General features: G+C 44.9%; 1 protein-coding gene across 1 annotated transcript in view; it reads left to right on the top strand.

Moving 5' to 3' along the window:
* Positions 1-21625, top strand: part of MAP2K6 (mitogen-activated protein kinase kinase 6) — a 139270-nt gene that overhangs the window by 110551 nt on the left and 7094 nt on the right. The window contains exon 11 of the mRNA XM_029599286.1: positions 2850-2895. Within this exon, the coding sequence (XP_029455146.1) occupies positions 2850-2895 (46 nt within the window). The remainder of the gene's footprint in view (positions 1-2849; positions 2896-21625) is intronic.

Here is a 21625-nt window from a genome sequence, read left to right as displayed (position 1 = left end):
TGCTTTTCAGTTGACAGAGAGAATTCTGAATCTTTTAGCTGAGTTGAGTCTTTAATTATAGGCACATGGACTACTTTTCTTATTATTGGAACCTCTCTGTTGGGATGCCCTAACTCTAATGCTTCATTAGTATCTTTCGAAGATATCTCCCTCCGAACCATGTGTGACATCGGTTGATTTAGTTTACAAGCTGTTCTGTCTCCTTTTTAAAGATTAGCGCACAGCCTGGTTCTACCTTGGATAAGGTGGAGCTCATTCCTTCAGAAAAGAGTGCCCCTTCCACAAAAGGTTCCCTAGTTCTTTACAAAGCTGAATCAACTTTCTTGCACCATGGTTTCATCCAATCATTGAGACTACGGAGCTCTGCCTGCCTCTGTGTACCTGTGCATGGAACAGGGAGCATTTCAGAGAATGCCACCCTGGAGGTTCTGTATTTCAGCTTTCTACCTAAGAGCCTAAATTTGGCTTCCAGAACCTCCCTCCCACATTTTCCTATGCTGTTGGTGCCCACATGTACCACTACAGCCGACTCCTCCCCAGTACTGTCTAAAATCATATTTAGATGACATGGGAGGTCCGCCACTTTTGAACTAGGTAAGCATGTTACCAGGTGCTCCTCACATCCACTAGCCACCCAGCTGTCTACATTCCTAATAATCGAATCACTAACTATGATGGCCGACCTAACCCTTTCCTCCTGGGCAGTATCCCTGGGAGACACATCCTCAGTGCAAGAGGACAATGCATCACCTGGAGAGAAGATCCTTGCTACAGGATCATTTCCTGCTGCAGCAGGTTGATGCTTTCTGTCCAGAAGACCTTCCTCCTCCAAGATCTTCCTCCTCCAGACTGGAGTTGGGACTTGGCTACGATGTCCCTGAAGGTCTCATATATATACCTCTCTGTCTGCCTCAGCTCTTCCAGTCTACCACTCTAGCCTCCAGAGACTGGACTCATTCTCTGAGAGACAGGAGCTCTTTGCACCGGGTGCACACATACAACCTCTCACCAGCAGGTAAAAAAAATCATACATGTCACTCGATGCAAAAGACAGGAAGGCTTCCCTCTTGCTGCCGGACTGCTGCCTTCATCTTAATTTTGTTCGGTTCCTAGTTAAATTTAAGTTGCTTTGGGAGTTGGAATGTGTACAATTAGAGTCCTTTAAATGTATTAGTGTTTTCACTATTTAACTCGTAGTGACCTACAAGGGGATGATTAAACTCTTGATAAGGCTGGGGAATTTCTGAATTTAAATTAAAACTGAATGGTAAGACTAGGACTGCTCTCCTAGATCTTTACAATTATGGTAGCTCTCCCTGGCAGAGTCCCATCCCACCATACCTACTGCAGCTGGTTTGAGATATGCTGTCTTGTCAGCCTCATTAACTTTTGGTCAGTGTTCATCAATAAGCTTAACCTGCTATGTGACCCTGTGTTTCAGCCATCCATGTGTTTAATTGATTTTTGCAGGGGTTTGTATGACTCATCAGGTAACTGGTAAGCATCTCACCGATGGTACTGTAGCTGCTTATTCAGCATTAGCATTCAATTCATCAATTAAAAATCAGCAGATCAGTTTTTAAAGAATTTTCTAATAAAATCCCTGCTGTTTAATTCATGAAGAAGTCTCTATGGCTCTAGAAGGTATGATGTGCACCTTCTTTGTTTAGGTAATCTTGATCTGTCTGTGTCCTGGCTCAACACTTGCATGAGATCTGATCGAACAGTTCATGGCAAGATGAGTCAGGAAGGGTCTGGTCCTTTTATATCCTCCCCTCTCATCTTCCCAAGATTGCTAAGCCCTGGGGAGGATGTGTTCATTATAGTAGCCAGTGTCACATTTTGTTTGTCTGTCTGGTGTGGCACTTTTTTCCCACTTGGTTATTTGAAGAGAATGAAATTTGGCTGTAAACTATTTCCTGTCTTAAACTATATTTTCTCTTGAAAGAAAATGTAAGCGTTCCACCCCTGAGGTCCAAGTTACAGCCAGCTGTGCATCCTGGCCATCCTGTAGCAAAATGTGGTCATGTGAGGTCAAGTACATGCTAAAAACCAAAACAAACACGAGAAAAACTGAGCTCTTAAATTTAAAGTTAGGTTCCTAATTTCAACTAACAACTAAATACCTGATTCACTAAGGGTTTTTCCCATAGATACAAAATGAGAGAAAAACCTTAATTAATCTGGCCCTAAGAGGCCTAAGCTTTAAGCTCGAAATTCACCTAAATTCAGGAACCAAAAACGAAGGGACCTAAATTTAGGATTGCTATTCATTCGCTTAGATGTAGATGCCTAAGATAGTGCTGAAAATCAATGCTAAGCAGCCATTTTTTTCTCCCCCACCCTAATTCTGGTCCCATAGCCTCCCACTTCTTAGGATCCATAGGGAGCCTATGAAACTAAGAGCCTATATTTAGGGAAACAGCCCTAGTAAATTTTCAAAGGGACCAATTTAGCAAACCAACTCCCAAAGTTTGGCAGCTAGACCCTTTGAAAATTGACATCTAAAGTCATAAACCAAATTTACATCACATCTTATCAAGCACTTTGGGAAACTCAGCTTTTAGCATCCAGGACAATAGAATTATTTCTGAATTCTAAAAAAATTATCTTTTCTGTATTGATTGTTCTACAGTTGGCTTTGTGTATATGGATTATATACAGTCCTCATGTAATCAGCTCTTCAAATGCATTTGTAGCGAGTTTTAAATGTATTTAGAAAACTGAATACTGTTCTGGTTTCAACCTCTTTTGGTAAAAATGCTAAAGTACTATGCTGTACGTGCTGTGAGTTTTTGTGGAGTGTTGACATTTTTCCTAAATGTATTTCCCTCTTCTACCTATTTAAGCTTGAAGAAGAATTCCAAAGAACGGCCAACCTATCCAGAGCTTATGGTGAGTATTACATTTTTACTTGAGTGTATACCTCCCCAGAAGCTCAAACAGGCCTGGATTTTCCATTAGACAGACTTAAGGGCATTATGCCATCCCTGCTTTTAGATATTTCCTCTTCTTTGTCCGGGCCCATCTTTTCACAGATATTGCACTGAGCCTGTCCAGTCTTCACCGCCCCCCCCCCCCCCCCCCCCAATATCAGTCTGCACCCTCTGTCTACCCAAGTTGAAATCAGGGTTAGAGGAGGGGGCAACTGTGCCACAGAGGGCCCTGCGCTCAGTGATGGTATGACTGTTCATGCAATGGGGTAAAACCAGGACTGGCTTGTCCTCCTATTGACATGGAGCTATATATCAGTGTTTCCTCTGCATACAGTTAGACCAGTACAGACCAATGTGTTATGCACGCCAACCAGCAGAAGGAATCAGAGATTAAGAGGCTTGCTGATGTCACTCCTTATATACTTCTGCGCGGACACCAGCCTGCTGTCTGTCTCCAGCAGATGGTAGAAAAACATCCCGTCTAGTTGTCTTGAGCCTGTTAGGCTGTACTGGGCTCTGCTCAGGCTCCTGATGTGAAAGACTGGGTTCTCTCTCCCTCCATTGTACGAGAGCCTCTATATCTCCATAGGAGAAACAGGAGGATAGGGTACCTGGGGCTCAAGAAATGACAGCTTTAGTTCACTCTCTCTGTTGAGCTAGTAAGGGCCAGGGGGCTTCCAGGGGGTTCTGGTTCTGGATCTCCCCCTTATTCTTCTCCTTCCTTCCTTCCCTTCTATTATTCTCCATCCTCCTCCTCCTTTGTCCCTTTGGCATACTCGGAATTTTTTCTTAAGATTTGGGCAGCCAGCGACAGAAGAACTGCTCAGTGGAGGTGACCACAGCAGTGCAAGGGATCTTGATTTTTGGCTGCAGGGAACAGCTCTGCTAGGTGAAAGGTGGATTTATTTTGGGCACTCTATTTAAACCACAGATATGTTTAGAGCAGTGATGCATGGGAACAAGATGGTGCTGGCTGGGGAGCACAGGAGGATGACCACTCTATGCACAGTATGCCACATCAGGAATATTCATGCAAGAGCAGCTCTGAAACTGTGCTGCGAGTGTTTTTTGGCCTGCAAGAGCTGATTATCTGGCATTTTGTATCAGCAGGGGGGTTTGTTTTAGGGGAAGCTCAGATCATGGAGGCTACCCTTCTTTCCTTTCTGCCTCTGTGGCCATTTTATCCCCCCTCTCAGTCCTAAGCGGCATATAGAGCTTCCAGTTGGGCGCGGAGTTGTGGCCATGCAGGGTGCATGGGCTCTGCTACTGCAGTGGATATTTCCTCTTTTACCTGGTCAGTTATTTCCCAGGAAATTTGGAAGGGATTACATGCTTTTTGCAATGGGCAAGGAGCAGCCTAGGGACTGTCTTGGCTCTCCTTGCGCACCTGCTGGGCAAGTTAGAAGTAAGAGGAGGCCTACAGTGGGAAGTGAGGATGGAGACCCAGCAGACAATTGGTCTCCCTCAGAAGTTTTAAAACTTTTCCCCAGGGTGACAGTAAAACAGAATTGAAAGAAGGTGTTCCATTGGAGGGAGAAGACTACACGTCCATGTTGTATCCATTTCAAAGAGATGAACTGGCGTCCCTGATTTCTCAGTCTCTATACACATTGCAAATTTCGGATGATAAAAAGGTGGAGACGCCGGCTTCCAAGGAGAACCCTATTATGATCAGTTTGGAAAGTCTTGACGTTTTTCTCACCTACACCAGGCAGTGCAGGATTTGATTGATTTAGAATGGGCAGCTCTGGCCAAGTTGTATCCATTGGATCCGCAGGAGAAGGAGAAGTTCTGGTTTCCCAAGGTGAATGCCTTGGTGTGTTCAGTGACAAAAAGGGCCACCATTCTGGTAGAAGGTGGAATGGCCCTTAAGGCCACACAGGACCAAAAGATAGAATCTGTGCTCAAGCAAGCCTTTGAGACTATGAACATGGCTTTGCAGATTTCAGTGTGCTACATTATTGTGGCAAGGTCTGGGCTGCAAAAGGCGCAAGATGCCCAGGAGGAACTAGGAGAGGAGTCTCCACCATTGGACCTGGGGGCTGCATATTTGGTGGATACTGGTTACAATTTGGTGCAACCCTTGGCCAGAGGAGTGGCATCCATGATAGGGGCGTAGCAGCTTCTGTGGATGCGCCACTGGTCAGTGGACTCTATCTCCAAGACTAACCTAAGCTGTCTTTTGAGGGGCGGCATTTGTGTGGGAGAGAGCTGGAAAAGATGGCTGAAGCATGGAATGTCTCTAAAATCCCAAGGCTTCCAGAGGATCGGTCTAAGGCTCTGCTTTGGAGTTACTCGTCCCATGGTAGGTACTGGGATTCCAGGAGAATCAGGCCGAGCTGCAGCTCTTTGATTCAGAGACTGAGGCTATAACCCAAATTTCAGTCCTTTTGGCCTAAGAAAGGAGGTAAGGATGGAGCAGCAGTCTCCAGCTCCTCTAGAGCTGCCCAATGAGTGCTTGGGGCCCTATTTCTGGTATCAGGGATAGGTGGCAATCTGTCTCTGTTCTATCAGAGGTGGGCCCAAATCACTATGGATCACTGGATTCTAGAGATAAAAAAAATGGATATGCTCTGCTATTCACTCATCCCAGTTACAACACTTATGGTTTTTCTTTGTCGCTAGGACAAGAAAGAAGCGATAAGAGCGATTATACAGAAGTTTCTCAATCTAAGAACTGTGATTTTAGTCTCGAAGGGTCAGGAAGGGCAGGGACGCTACTGCATATACTTTGTGGTCCCAAAAAAAGAGGGGTTCTTTCATCCTATCCTGGACCTGAAGCAGGTCAACGATTTCTTGAAGGTGGTGCACTTCAGAATGGAGACCTTGCGAGTTGTTATCATGATGGTCTAAAAGGGAGAATTTCTCGTCTTTTTGGATCTAATAGAAGCTTTATCTTAAGGTACCAATCAGGATAGATCATCAGCTTTACCTCATATTTGCAGTCCTATGTCGTCATTTTCAGTTTCATGTTCTGTCCTTTGGGTTATCAAGAGCCCCAAGGACTTTCACCAAGATGATTGTGATTTTAGTGGCAACATTGGACAAGAGAGGAATTTTGGTGCATCCCTAGCTGGATGACTGAATAAGAGCAACGTTCTTTCAGGAAAATGTGGTAGCATCACAAAAGTGATCCAATTGTTATAGGACCGTATGGATTGTCTTTGGCACTCCAAGAGTCTGTATTATCTGGGAGCTTGGTTGAATATGAGGATAGGATACATGCGTCTCATAGAGCAAAACCAGGTCTAAGAGTTGTGGGTAGCCAGGAGCCTGATGGTGTGCAAATACCTTCAGACTTTCAGGTCCATGGCGGCAGCAATAGATTTGGTACCATGGGCCTTGCTTTCCAGATGGTATCTCCAGTCTCAGGAGTATGCAGTACAATTGCTTCTCCTGGAGGCACTAAAGCAGAGTTTGCAGTGGTGGCTGGATGGCAGGCACCTTGAACAGGGGGTGGATTTGGTGACCCCAGCCTGGATCATAGACTGGCGCCCGGCATCACTAGGGGATGCATTGTTAGGTGCTGTTTGCTCAGGGTCAATCGAACCCCAGAGGAGCAAGTTGGTCCATCAACCGATTGAAAGCCAGGGCAATCTGGCTGGTACTCCTTGAGTTAGCACTTCGGATGGTGAAGTAGGTGATCAGAGTGGTGTCTGATAATGCTACTGCGGTAGCATACATAAATCAAGGGGGAACCTGAAGTCCACAGATGTTGGTGATGGACAAGCTTCTTCCTTAGGCAGAGATGCACTTGTAGACCTTGTGGGCATCTCATATAGCATGTGTACACAATGTTCAAGCAGATCTCCTCAATCACAGTTTCATTAATCCGGGGGAGCAGTCCCTGTTTCAGAAGGCCTTTGATCAGATTGTCACTAGGTGGGGTCTGCCAGATATGAACCTGATGGTGACCAGCGAGAATGCAGATGCATAGTTTTCTTCAGTCAAAAGAGGGCTGAATGTTTGTTCAGAACTGATGCTCTAGTTCAAGAGTGGCCAGTAGGGAAGGTCTTGTAAATTTTTCCCAGTTGGCCCATGGTAGGCAGATTGCTTCAGAGAATTGCCAGGTACCCCAGGCTAGTGATCCTGGTGGGTCTAGATTGGCCTCACCAATTGTATTATGCATATCTCTGTTGCCTACTATGTGGCAGTCCTCTGAGGATTCCCTTCACAAGGAGCTTCTGGATCAGGGTCTCATGTTTCATGAGGATCCGAATTGATTTTGTGTTATAATTTGGCCCTTGAGAGGGCAAGATTAGAGAAGAAGGGTTATTCTCTGGCCGTAATAGCCACTCTTCTGCAGGCAAGGATGTTTTCCACATTTTTGGCCTATGTGTGGGTGTGGACAAGTTTTTGAGGATTGGTGCTTGGGACATCAGAGTATCCCAGGCAGTGCACCTATTCCTATGATTCTAGAGTTTTTTTCTGAAGGCTTCTATAAAGACTTGGCTCTTAATACTTTGAAGGTGCAAGTAGCGGTACTCTCTTGATAGAGAACAAGTTCAAGGTAGGTTGCTGTCCTTTTATCCAGATGTCACTGCTCTATGGCAGTGTGCAGAAAAGGGAAGCTACCTCTTGAGCTATGGTGGAATACTGGATAAAAGAAGTGATTATAGTGGCTTATGTAGATTTGAGCACTCCGTTGCAAAACAAATATGGGCTTTTTTCACGAGAGCACAGACTGTTTTCTGAGTGGAGCTGCGTTTGATCTCCTTTGTAGAGATTTGTAAAGCAGCAAATTGGTTGTTGTTGGACCTGAGTGCTAGGAGGGGCACTTTTTGCAAGGGTCTTGGACAGCGACCCACTCCAATTGGGATTAGTTTATGTACATCTCATTGGTCTGACCTTGTATTTAAGAAGAGGAAATTATCAGGGAGTAGTAATTTCTCTATCCTCTGCAGTCAGACCAGTCCAGGACCCTCTTTTTGCTGCTGGTATCTTCAGAATCTTCAGTAATGTTTCTATCCTCTGTGCCTAGGAGAGTATATATTGAAGGCAGGTACACAGAGCTGCATATAGTAATGAATATCTGCTCCATTGCAGGTAAGTTATTCTAGGTTAGGTTAGGACTCTTCCCTCCTTCCCTTTTGCTTCCTTTCTCTTCTGGAAGTTCACTGGTTAATAAAAAAAAAAAAAGAATCATAGTGGGATATGAATTGTTATTGACAGTTAGCTTGTTACAGGAGTACTGGCAGGCTGGTGTCAGCACTAAAGTATATAAGGAGTGATATCAGGGGGCCTCTTGATCTCTGTCTCCATCTGCTGGTTGGTATGCATAACCTGTTGGTTTGGACTGGTCTGACTGTATTTAAGGAAAGGAATTTGTCAGGTAAGTAATAATTTCTCCTTCTTAACGCTCTCCTGGGGGCACATCTGTCCAGATTTTCAGGATTGCCACAATAAATATGCATGAGATGGATTTGTATATTTGTTCAGATATCCTGAAAATGCAACTGGTTAGCTGTGCTTCCAGGAGAGGGTTGGGAAATACTGCTATATATAGTTATTAAATAATAGAGGATTTTGGCTGAACTTGTAATCGTGGGAACTGGTCTAGTAACTGTGTATTAACGTCAGACAGCAGCCTCCTGCGTATTGAACATGGACAAAATCAATAGACAATGAGGTTGGTTACATCACTCCATGATACTAACTAGCAGTAGATTTAAAATAAATTCTAGAAAATATTTTTTCCGTCAATATATAATTAAACTATGGAATTTGCAGCCAGGGAATGTGGTCAAGGCTAGTAATTTAGCTGAGTTTAAAAAAAGGTTTGAATAAGTTTCTAGAGGGCAGGTCCATTAACCATTATTTAGCCAAATAGCCTTAGGTATCTTTGTTTTTCACTTCTAGAAGGGAACAACATGGTTTGAATTTTCCTATTGGGATCTGATAGATACATCCAAGTGACCCAGACTAACTACAGTTGGAGACAGAATTGTAGGCTAAATGGACCCAGCTTGGCAATTCTTATGTCCCCCTCCCTTTTTATTGTGGGTCCTACCTTGGGCCCTACACTGGTTTACAGAACCTCTCTGTAGCATGTACCTCGAAAGACTCCCATAGATGAATTCTGGTTAGGGCTGGTAAGCTCTGTGTTTCCCAACAATATGTTTTGTGAACATGATGGAAAGGGTTCTGGAGGAAATTGCACTAAAGTATTTTTTTAAAATTGGGATTGCAATAGAATTAATATTTCCAGGGTTCATTAAATGGCTGATGGCAAGCAGCTATTGTATCCCTCTCTAGTGAATACTTGTCCAGTAACTGCCTTTGGACTCTTATGTAGAATGGCGTAGCTTGGCTTCCTTATCTCATTTACAAAAGAACATAGGAACATAAGTCTTGCCATGCTTGGTCAGACCACGTTCCATTTAGTCTAGTATCCTGTCTCTGACAGTGGTCAATCCAGGTTGTACCTGGCAGATTCCGTAAAGTAAATCTGTTACTCACTTGCAGGGATAGAAATAGCTTTCTTTAGTCTACATGGCTAATAATGTGTTATGGACCTTTCCTCCAGGAACTTGTCCAAACCTCTTTTAAACTCCACTATTCTAGTTGCCTTGATCGTATCCTCTGGCAACACATTTAAAAGCTTGATTGTGTGCTGAGGGGAAAAAGTACTTTCTACAATCTGTTTTGAATCTGCGGGTTGCTAGTTTCATGGAGAGTCCCTTTGTTTTAATATTATTTGAAAGGGTAAATAACCATCCATCATTTACCTGTTCCATCCGACTCATGATTTTATAAACCTTATCATGTCTCCCATCTCTTTTCCAAGCTGAAGATCCCCTGCCTGCATAACCTCTCATCATAGGAAAGGTGTTTCATCCCCTTTATCATTTTTCTTGTCCTCCTTGGTACGTTTTGAATCATTTTTAACATTCTATTTGCTTTTTTCACCACTGCAGCACGCTGAGCTGAGGAATTCAACATATTGTCCACAAGGACTCTCAGATCCTTTTCCTGGGTAGTGCTGGGTTCCCAATACAGAACCCAGCATCGTGTACCTGTAGATGGGATTATATTTCCCTATGTGTATCACTTTGCACTTTTCCATGTTAAATCTCATCTTGCTCAGTCTCCTGGTCTCCCAAGGTCTTTCTGTAGTTCCTCGTAATCTGCTGTTTTAACAAGTTTGAATAATTTTTGTGTGGTCTGTAAATTTGATCACCTCACTCATTGTTCCCTTTTTGAGATCATTTATAAATTTGTTAAACAGCACAGGTCCAAGTACCCTGTGGTACTCGACTAACGACCTTTCTCCATTTGGAAAACTGACCATTTAGTTCTACCCTCTGTTTTCTAGCCATCTGTTACCAATCCATAATAGAAAACTGTTTCCTATCCAATGACTTTTTGTAATTTCCTAAGGAGTCTTTCATGAGGGACTTTGTCAAATGCTTTCTGAAAATCCAAATACACTATATCAATTGGCATAACATTTATCTACATGTTTATTTACATCTTCTAAAAATTCTAAAATATTGGTTAGACAAGACTTCCCCTTGCTAAAACCATATTGACTCTTCTCCATTTATCCATGTCTTTCTATAAGGCCAGTGATTTATTTATTTATTTTAAGTCTTTTCTATACCGTCGTTTGGTGGGGACCGTCACAACGGTTTACATTAAGGCACATAAAAGTAATGATACTACAATTTGTCCATTTACATAGGTGCCACAAGGTTTGGTAACATAGTTTGTTATCAATGTCCGTTGTTAAATGTGATTAATCATGTCCATGTCTTTCCTTCTCAGTTTTAATTACAGAACTAATTTTAAAAATGTAACTTATCCATTAGTAATGGTGCGCTATATCTTAAAAACTACACACTTAGTGAATTTCTGCAGTGTGTATGGTTGTTTAATTGTTCGTGCTTTGCCCATCCCTGGCTTCTATTCTCCCTTCTCTTTCTGGAAAGCTTGTTTAAATAGACAGGTTTTTAAACTTTTTCTAAAGGTTTTGCTGCCTCTTTGTAACCTTAAATCCAAGGGCATGGAGTTCTATAGTATGGGTCCTGCCAATGATAGCGCCCTCTCTCTTACTTGTGTTAGTCTTGCTGTTTTGACTGATGGTATAGTCAGGAGAGCTTTGTTTGCTGACCTTAGGTTTCTGTTAGGGACGTTAGCGGAGACTGCTGTCACTCTTCATACAGGGAAGTCCATTTTTGTCTTTGTTGTAAAGGTTTTGAGAGAGAAAAAAAACTGAGGCAAGCTTTTCAAAAAAAGAAAAAGAAGTGCTTGCTTTTTCCTCTATTCCACAGGCCTGGAACCAGTCCTTTCGAGGCTGAAAGCCGAACAGGGACGGCTCTGGCCAGGGTAGTGGTGAAACCAAATCTGCCCAATGAAGCGAGGCTGGCCCACTCTTCAGGCCTGGTCATAGAGGGTTGGTTGACTCTTTTTTATGAGAAATGGGCGAAGATCACTTTGGACCAGTGGGTCTTAAGTGTGATAAGACAAGGTTATGCTTTAGAATTTGCTTGTCCGCTAAGGGATCTGTTCATGGTCTCCCCTTGCAGTGGAAAAGAGGCTAGTGATGCAGCAACCGTCTGCAGATACTGGGAGCCATTGTTCCCATCCCCCTAGAGGAATGGGGGACAGGGCATTATTCCATTTATTTCATGGTTCCAAAGAAGGATGGGACTTTGTCCAATTTTGGATTCAAAGAAAGTAAACGTGTCTCTCAAAGTTCCTTGTTTTCAGATGGAAACTCTATGTTCTGTCATCACAGTAGTGCACAAAGGAGAGTTCTTGGTGTCCCTGGATCTGACCGAGGCGTACTTGCACATAGGGATCCGGCCGGACCATCAGAGTTTTCTCTGGTTCATGATCTTTGGGGGCATTTTCAGTTTTGTGCCCTCCCATTCAGTTTGGCATCAGCTCCAAGGACTTTCATCAAGGTGATGGTGGTGGTGGCAGCAGCTCTCAGGACGACTGGCTCATTCGAGCAAAGTCAGAGGTCCTTTGCTGACAAGCGGTGGACTTGATACTACAGCATGTGCGATCCCTGGGCTGGATAGTGAATTTGTTTAAGTCATCTCTCCCCTTCTCAGGTGATAGAGATTCTAGGGGTGCGTTGTGATACTAGGGTGGAGAAAGATATTCTCACTGAGGAGCGGATGGGTAAATGCAGTCACAAGTTCACAGGCGTTTGGAGAGCTAGGTGCCAGGGTTTGAGATTACTTGCAGGTTCTTAGTTCCATGGCATCTACTTTGGAGTTGGCTCCTTGGGCATTTGCTCATATGAGGCCTCTGCAGGCAGCATTGTATTCACGGTGGGATCCATTGTCAGAGCAATTTCATCTTCCCCTACCTCTTACAGAGTTAGCCAGGTCTAGTCTCTCGTGGTGGCTTGGTCGGGACCAGTTGTGTCATGGGGTGGACTTGGAGGTTTCGGAGTGGATGGTATTTACCACTGATGCCGGTATCTCCAGTTAGGGAGCTGTCTGCCAAGCTCAGTCAGTGCAGGGTCGGTGGTCAGCGGAGGAAGCATCATGATCCATCCATCGCTTAGAGACAAGAGCGGTGCGGTTGGCGCTGTGGGCAATTCTACCTCTCTTGTGCAGCTGTCCAGTCAGAATTTTGTCAGACAATGCGACGACGGTGGCTTACATCAACCAACAGGGCGGTACCAAGAGTTGAGCGGAGGCTCAAGAAGCTGGGGAACTGATCCGCTGGGCAGAGCAGTATCTGGTGGTGTTAGAAGCCTCTTATGTAGCCAGGACCGACAATTTGCAAGTGGATTATCTCAGGCAGCAGCAGCTAGATCCTGGAGAGTGGGAGTTATTGGAGGAGGCAATGTGCCTCATCAGTTGCAGATGGGGAAGATCCCGCATGGCTTTAATGGCAACTCAGCGGAATGCCAAGGCACCACACTTCTTCAGTCGCAGAAGAGAGTGTGGAGTAGAGAGGTCGATGCCTTGGTTCTTCCTTGGCCTTGGGACATTCTGCTCTATGTTTCCACCATGGCCGCTGGTGGACAAGATATCGTGGCGAGTGGAGGTTCATCCAAGAGACGTAATTCTAGTCGCTCTGGAGTGGCCTTGGAGGCCTTGGTTTGCAGATCTGATCAACCTAGCAATGGACGGTTCATTGAGGCTCGCTCATCTGCCAAAGCTTCTGCATCAAGGCTCCATATTTTCCATTCAGGTAGCTCGCGTCTGTCTTGCGGCTTGGCTTTTGAGAGGAAGCATTTAAGGGAAAAAGGATATTCTGAGGATGTCATTTCTACTCTTTTTCAGGCTAGAAAGACTTCCACCTCCTTTGTGTATGTGAGGGTATGGAGAGTTTTTGAGGTTTGCTGTGCAGAGCCAGGGGTCAATCCTATGCAAGCATCAATGGCACATATTCTGTCCTTTTTGCAAAGAGGGTTGGTGAAGGGTTTGTCCTTTCAGCTCAGAGTTCAGGTGGCAGCTTTGGGCTGTCTTTGAGGCAAGGTGCAGGGAGTGGCTTTAGCTGCGCATCTGGATGTGGTGTGTTTCCTCTAGGGTGCAAAGCATTTGCGCCCTCTGGTTCAGAAGCTGTGTCCCACCTGGAGCCTTAAATTAGTCCTTAGAAACATATGTGCAATGCCGTTTGAGTCTCTTAAAAGGGCTACTATGAAAAATCTCACTTTGAAGGTGGTTTTCTTGGTGGCAATTTGTTCCGCTAGAAGGATCTCATAACTTCAAGCTTTATCATGTAGAGAGAATCTTTTTTGAGGATTTTGGATTTGGGGATCTCCTTGAGGATAGTTCCTTCCTTTCTGCCGAAGCTCGTATGGACTTTCCACTTAATTCAGTCAGTGGAGCACCCAGTTTTCCCAAGTTTGGATGTTGCGATGCCTCATGCTAGAGAATTGCAACTCTTAAATATCCAGGGTGCTTTGTTGCAATATCTTAAAGTTACTAATAGCTTCCGGTTGTTGGATCATCATTTTGTGCTCTGGAGTGGTGCAAAAAAGAGTCATAAGGTGTCAAAAGCCACAATTGTGCGGTGGTTGAAGGAAGGTTGAAGGAAGCCATTCTGTCAGGGTCGTCCTGTCCCAGAGAGGTTAAGGGGTCATTCTACCATTCCCAGGTGGCCTCCTGGGCCGAATGTCAGCAAGTTTCGCTGCAAGAGATTTGTAGGGCGGCTATTTGGAAGTCATTGCATACTTTCGCCAGGCATTATCATTTGGATATCTAGGTCCCCGAGGCCATGGGTTTTGGAGAGAATGTACTTTGAGTGGGACTCTCACAGTCCCACCCCATTTAGGGAAGCTTTGGTATATCCCAGGAGACTGGACTGATCAGGATACATACAGGGAAAGGAAATTTGGTTCTTATCTGCTAATTTTCATTCCTGTAGAACCACAGATCAGTCCAGAATCCTGCCCAGTTGAGGGAGGGAGAGTTGGAGTGTCCGCGCGATATGTTTTTTGTAATTAATCTGGAGAATGGCATAGGTTTTGTTATTCCTGCATGTTTTTTAGTGTGGGCAAAGATATCTGTTCTAAGTTTCCCTTTCCCACTGCTCATTCAGGGAGATATTATTTCGTTATTGGTATTTGTTGCTGTCATGGCTTGGGTACTTATCAATACTGAGGGACTGCAGGTGGCACACCAGGTTATGTGGCAGTGTCTATGAAACTTTCTCTGTTCCCATCTGCTGGAAAGGAAGCAAAACCCAGGAGTCTGGACTGATCTGTGGTACAAGAAAACAAAGAGGTAGGCGATCTATCATAGCCGCAAGGATAAACACAAACAATAAGCCGCAAGGATAAATTTTCCTTTTCTTTTCTTTTTTGATTTGTATATATTTTTTAATTTTTTAAACATTGATTTTTAGTAGATTAAAACTTATCAAAATATTGTGCCTCTAGAGTGATACTCATGATCGCCTTTATAAGACCACCTATGGCTCTGCAGTAGGGAACACTGCAGCCTTTACTGTCAACTTTCCTTGATTGTCTACTGAATGTCTGTTATTTGATGTAGAGGCTTGGCTGCCAAAGCACAGAACTAAATGTTACGAACCTGCTCGCAGAGCCCATCCTTCGAGCAGGCTCTTCACCTCACCACAAGCCGTGGCCGGGATGCTTGGCTTGCACCCTGGCCTTGATGCTGCCATCGCTGCTCTCCACGGCAAGAAGTGCTGCCAGGATCTTCAGTATTGCGGCAGGAGGCCGCGGCTGCACTTTTCAACCCACGGCGGCAGGAGCTGCCACCAGCATGCATTTTCATGGCCTAGTGCCACCCCAGGATGCCCTCACCTTTGCAGCCTGGGCCTCTGCCGCAGCCTCCACCTCCGCGGCCCAGTGGCTGCCGCCAGGGATCCTCTTTGTGGCCTGTGCCGCTCGGGAAGCCGCTGCCGACGCCATCTTGCAGCCTGGAGGCCGCTTCCGATGCATGCCTGCTCCTCCATCCATGCGGCTGTCCTTGGTCCTGTTCTCAGGTCCTCTAGGCTTTGGCGCGTGCCTCTTCTTCTGTATTTAAAGGGTCAGCAGCGGGAAAAGCCTGCTCCCCACTGGAAGTCCTCTTCACTTCATTTTCTGCTTCAGCCCTATTTAAGGGCTCACTTCCAATTCCTCGAGGCCTTCGGATCGAACTTCATGGTTGTCCATGTTCTTCCTTGCCGGTCCAGGTCCTCCGTGATCTTCATGAGTCTGAGATGGTTCTTCGTTCCGTATCTTGATGTTCCTGGTCTCGTTCCTCATCAGAGCTCCTTTGTTGCCTAGTCTTGATGTTCTAGATGTCCTTTGTTGCCTAGTCCTGATGTTCCAGATGTCCTGATGATCCTGTGTTCCGAGTCTTCCAGCTCTTCGAGTCCTCCAAATGGCCACCTCGAGGGTAAATCCATATAGATCCGGTTCCTGTTTCTGGTCATTGGAGCCTTGTTTGGTTGGATCCCCTTCTGGCGCTTGTCTCGTTCCCGTGTGGTCCGCGACCAGCCTTCCTAGGTTGTGTAGGGCGCGCAAGTGGACAAGGTGGTCCGTGACCAGCCCACGGCGGGCTTTGTAGGACGCCGTGAGGGACGGTGCCCACCTGTGCCTTCCAAGTCCTCGTCTGAGTCCTTCCAAGTTCCAAGTCCTCGTCTTGTTCCTGCCCTCAGCCTCCGACTGGCCTCACGCACTCGTTGTTCCCAAGCGGTGGGTCCGGAAGGGCTTTCGAGTGGCCAGAGGGCTACTCCTGAAACCAGCATTGCATTGCTGGGTCTCACTGGTGTGTGTAGATCCAGTGGAGGGCTGATCCTGCCTGGTTCCTGTTCCGAGTTCCTTGCCTCAGTTTCAGTCCTGCTTGTTCCTGCTCCACCCATGCTTGCATGCTCTCACCTCCCACGGTGTGCCTTGGGGCTCCTCCTTGAGTCGTGCTGTGGTTCAGGGGCTCACGCTCTCTCATGAGCTACCGACAGCGTCTCCGTGCCCTCATCAGCCGTAGGCTGCGCCTACATCAGGATCCGAAGCCTGCAGCCACAACACTAAGAGTGATCCTAGGGGAGGAATTTCTATTCACCTCATCTACTCTTAATTTTAAAACTCATTTAGATCTACAGATTCAAGGTGCTGTAAATATCCAATATATAAGGAAGAGCTCTTTAGCATGCCATCCAAGAGGTGCGTCTGTGCACAGTTTGCAAACTTTTTATTAGTTTTAACCAAGAGAGAACTTGTGCTGGCATCTTGCAATCGGATCAAGGCATTTTACTCATTAACATGGTTTAAATACCACTTCTCAGACAAAAGAGTAACCCACAGAGTCTCTTTGACCTTTCTTTGAAAATTAGAACCCTGCTTTTGCCAGGCAGCCTTTTGCCTCAATGGTTCAGCGGTGCCCATTTTCCGAAAAGGTGTTTTCTCTAAAATAGTATCCTCTTGGCAGCAGTTGCAGTCCCTCCTATTCACTTACGCCCAAATGTTCTAAATGCTGCCATGCTAAAACTGGGGGATACGCGTGTGGGTGGGCTGTGCGTGCACCAAGCACATTTTAAAAACGTCCCAGCCACTCACGTATCCCGTGATATGCGCAGAAGTGCCAGCCTGTCTCAAAGGGACGGGCCAGGGGTGTGGTCTGGGCAGGGCGGGGGCTGGCCGGGACAGCGGCCATTAGGCCCTGCCCCAGGGAAGTACGCTGCCAGCGCACGTAACTTGCTTCTGCTTCAAAGTGGCAGGCAAGTTATAAAACAAAAAAAAAATAAGGATAGGTAGTTAGGGGTTAGGTGTTGGGGAGGAGAGGGAAAATGTTAGGAAGGGTAGTTAGGGGGATAGGAAAGTTCCCTCCCAGTTCACTCCTTAATTGGAACAGACTGGGAGGGAACTGGGGAATGCCTACTCGTGTTGCCGTGCATTGATTTTTAAAATTCCCTCCCCCCCCCACGCGTGTGAGTCCCGACCCATCCGCACTTGTGCATGCGGATATTAAAATCTGGCACACATGTTTGTTCAGGAACCGTATTTTATAACATGCACGCATCACTGCGTGCATGTTATAAAATCAGCGCATTCATGTGCGTGCGCCGGGAGCCGCACGCACATGGTCGCCCATGCATTTTTAAAAAAATCTACCCCTTTATCTTTTGGGTCACCTTTTGCTGTGTGTATGCAAGTGTTCTCATATCTACGTCATTTCTCTTCCCCTTGTCTTGCGGTATTAGAAGTTGTGGTGCTGAAGTGATCAGACCTTGGACTGGCTGTGCCCAGCTTTTGCCGTGGACATGAAGTTTTGAACAGAAAAGCCAAATCCTTTGTTGATCTCTGATTCAAACTTAGCACCTCTATAAAAATGAATGATTCCAAATTAAATGACTCAACTGTAAATGGGAATATAGAAAATACATTTAGATGTGAAAATACATTTAGATTGTAAAAAGTCACTAATCTCAATGTAAAAAGCTACCTAGCTTACTGTACAATGTATAACAACATGATGTTGCAAAGCCCAATAAGCTCGCAAAGCTCCAATGTAAAATAGGAAGTCTACATCGATAGAAAAAGCTACTAACTGTCTCAATGCAAGAAGTCACTAACTTCATTGTAAAAAGTCACTATTCTCAATTGTAAAAAATCACTAATCCCAATGTAAAAAGCTACCTAGCTTATTGTACAATATATGACAACATAATGTAACAAAGTGCAATAAGCTCACAAAGTTCCAGTGTAAAATAGGAAGTCCACAGCGATAGACCCCTCTATCTCCATGTAAACCGGTGCGATATGTACGATGAACATCGGTATAGAAAAATAAATAAATAAATAAATGTATGCAAATGCTAGAAATCTATAAAAAAAAAAAAGATTGGAGTGTTAAGAGTGCATGACACTGAATGATTATGCAGATAATAGGCTCCCTGAGGCCTAGTGGAAAGAGGATAATCAATGGGACACTGATGTCAGGGTGCAAAATATATTGAAATGACAGGTGGACCTTTTTAGTTGGACAGTTTTCAAAGAAATTTGTCAAGGTAGCTAATTAATTGGGTAAATTTTGTAGGCGAACAATCAAACAGGCCCATACAGTAAACTCCGTGGGAGAGCTGGCGCTCTGAGGCGAGCACCCGCTCTCTCAGTGCGCGCCCAGACACCTCTCCTGGACACGCGATTCAGTATTTAAATTAGGGCCCGCGCTAATAAGGAGGCGGCGGCTGTCAGTGGATCTGACTGCCGACGCTTAATTTTACCGGTGTCTGTTGTTGAACCTGCTGACAGCCACGGGTTTGGAACATGTACGTCGGCAAAATTGAACGTCCGTCTTCCAATCCGCGGGCAGATTTTTTTTTTTTTTGAAGAAGATTTTTTTATTTTTGGGGCCTCCGACTTAATATCGCTATGATATTAAGTCAGAGGGTGTACAGAAAAGGAGTTTTTTCTACTTTTCTGTACACTTGCCCGGTGCTGTCTGAAATTAACTCCTGCCTTTGGAAGGAGTTAATTTCTGAGAGTAAAACGTGCAGCTTGGCTGCACGTTTTGCTTTCTGTATTGCGGGTGAATACCTAATAGGCTCATCAACATGCATTTGCATGTGATGAGTGCTATTAGTTTCGGGGGGGTTGGCCGCACATTTTCCTCGCACTATTACCCCTTACTGTATAAGGGGTAATAATAGCGTGTCAAAAACGAATGGCCAAACGGGGGCTAACTGTGCGCACAGCCGAGCGCACTGTTCTGTATTGACCTGATAGTAAATATACTGTTCCACAGCAACTTGAAGAGAGGTGATCGAAAGACAACACGATAGAGGTTTATAAAATCATGAGTGGGGTAGAATAAGTTAATAAAGAATGATTATTTACCCTTTCAAGTTGTACTAGCTCTAGAGAACATGCCTTATTTATTTGATTTATATTCAATTTTTTCAGATTACATTTAGGTATTTTACATATTTGTCTGTCCCCAGAGGGCTCACAATCTAAGGCCTAGAGGTACTAAGCTGCATTATGGCTATAATGCATAATAAACAGCATTTAACGCAATATATTGCATGATTTTTAAAAATATTTCATCCTACTGTGGAAATTAGCTGCTTTGCATAATTTGCATGCATGAAATTGCCTAATGGATGCAAAGCAGATAATGCATAGGCAGTTCAAAGCAAATAAAATAATGCAGTTGACTTTGAAAACATTCAGCCATGTTATTTTATTGCATTTCAGGGAGGTGTAGTTATTTGTTGTTTGTCTTTGGGAGGCCTGACTCTTTAACAAGTCTCCCAGGGACAACAACCCCCCACCCACCCCAAAATACACAAATGTTCCTCGGGAGTCTTGGTAGATTCTTTCCCACTCTGGGGCCTGTTGATGGCCCCACAATAAAAAAGTTTTTAAAGTTTTAGGAATCATGTAGCGACTCCCTGCTTCCTATGCAAACCCCATTCTTTAGCATCAAATCCTCACCAACCCATCCAAAGACACCCCCCCCCCCAAACTGTAGTATGCCCCTCTAGTTCCCCTAAAACTCCCCTCCCTCTGGGCTCAATTCTAAAAAAAAAAAAAAAAAGTTCCTTGTGGTCTAGGGTAGGACCCCCTCCCTCTCCATTGCCTCAAAATAATTCGCTGGTGGTGTAGGACCCCCCTCCCCGATCCCCCATACCTTAAAATAAATCATTGGTCATGGGGTAGGGGCAAAGGTCAGTCAGCACCATTTTGAAAAATTTTCAGGCCCAGCACCATTTTGAAAAATGGTGCTGGGCCTGAAAATAAGGGGTACCTTGGACCCCTTTAAGGTATGGAGGGGGGGGACCCTAGACCACCAGGGACTTATTTTTTTGGAAGGGGAGGGTTTTCCTGGTGGGAACCAGAGGGGCATACTACAGTGGGGGGAGGGGGGAATCTTTGGTTGTGAAGGAGGGGTTTTTATGCTAAGTGGGGGTGGGGACATCACTGCATGATTTCTAAAATGTTTTTCTTTTTAATTGAGGGGCCACCTTGACAGGTAGCCCTGGGGTGGGTGGGATCTACCAAGACCTTGGGGACATTTATGTATTTTTTTTTGGGGGGGAGGGGGCATTTTGGGCTGTGGGCTCTTTAACACAATGTTGGCACCTAGTAAGGTGGATCGCCATTCCATGAGTAGGCCTTGTTTCGCCACATGATATTTTGTCGTGTTTCTCCTGCGATTAAAAAAAATAAAAATCACGTGGTGAGACCGCCACGATATTTTGTTAGGGAGGGCAAACTATCGTGGGAACATCCCCCATGATATTTGGCCCCTCCTGTAATAAAATATTGCAGCTTAATAAATGTCCTCCTATGAGGTAATAGAGGGGTGAAATGACCTGACCATCATTGCAAGGAGCAGCAGCAGGATTTGAACCACTGTTTAGCTGGTTTGCAGTCCACTGCTCTAGCAGCTAGGCTACTCCTCTGCTCTGCTTCTTAAAGCTAACTGATAGAAGAGTAAAAATAAATTTAAGAGAGTGAGCAACATGGAATGCATTTTCCTATTATGATCTGCCGGGTACTTAAAGTGACCCTGATTTGCCACTGTTGAAGACAGGATGCTGGGCTCGATGGATCACAGGTCTGATCCAGCATGGCATCTTTTATGTATGGGTAAAATATCAATATTCAATTCATCCTGATTTGATCTTGTCTGCTTGGATTGACACACTTGGTTGCCGGTAATTACTTTTCTTAAAACCTTTTTATACCTAAATTTAAGAAGCATTTTCTTGTCTTTCCCTTTTAATTTCTGTTGGATTCTGATGGTAAGATTCCAGGCATTCAGGAAACATTGTCAGCTGGGCACTGACTGAAAATTGGATGGCATGTGAAAAAATTAGATTTTAACAATAGCCTAGGGGAAAGGTGGCATCTAAAGCCATTCTTTTTTTTGTGAATTCGTTCCAGGTAAATCTGGTCTGCATGAGTTAGTCTGTAAAAGAGATTCTCCTAGGAAAGCAGGATGGTCACATGTGGGTGACATCATCCGATGGAGCCCGGCACGATAGACTTTTGTCAAAGTTTTTAGAAACTTTGGCCAGCAGACTGAGCGTGCCCAGCCTGCCACTATCCGCGCATCCATGCAAGGTCCCTTGTTGGTTGCTGTTTGAGTCCAATTCCCCATTACCTCTTGCCATTGAAGCAGGTCACCCTTCAGCCTCTTCTTTTCCACTGTGCAGTTGCCTCGCGGTTTGTGGAGCTCCACTTTTTTTTCGAGTTTTCTCTCAAATTTTTCCAGTTTGTGCTCTAATCCTCCTCGGGTCCCCCTTCGTGGTCAGTGCCCTCC

This window comes from Rhinatrema bivittatum, chromosome 4 (genome assembly GCF_901001135.1).
Source record: "Rhinatrema bivittatum chromosome 4, aRhiBiv1.1, whole genome shotgun sequence".
Taxonomy (NCBI): Eukaryota; Metazoa; Chordata; class Amphibia; order Gymnophiona; family Rhinatrematidae; genus Rhinatrema; species Rhinatrema bivittatum.
The sequence above is the reverse complement of the archived record's forward strand: the minus strand, read 5'-3'. Positions and strand labels throughout refer to the sequence as shown.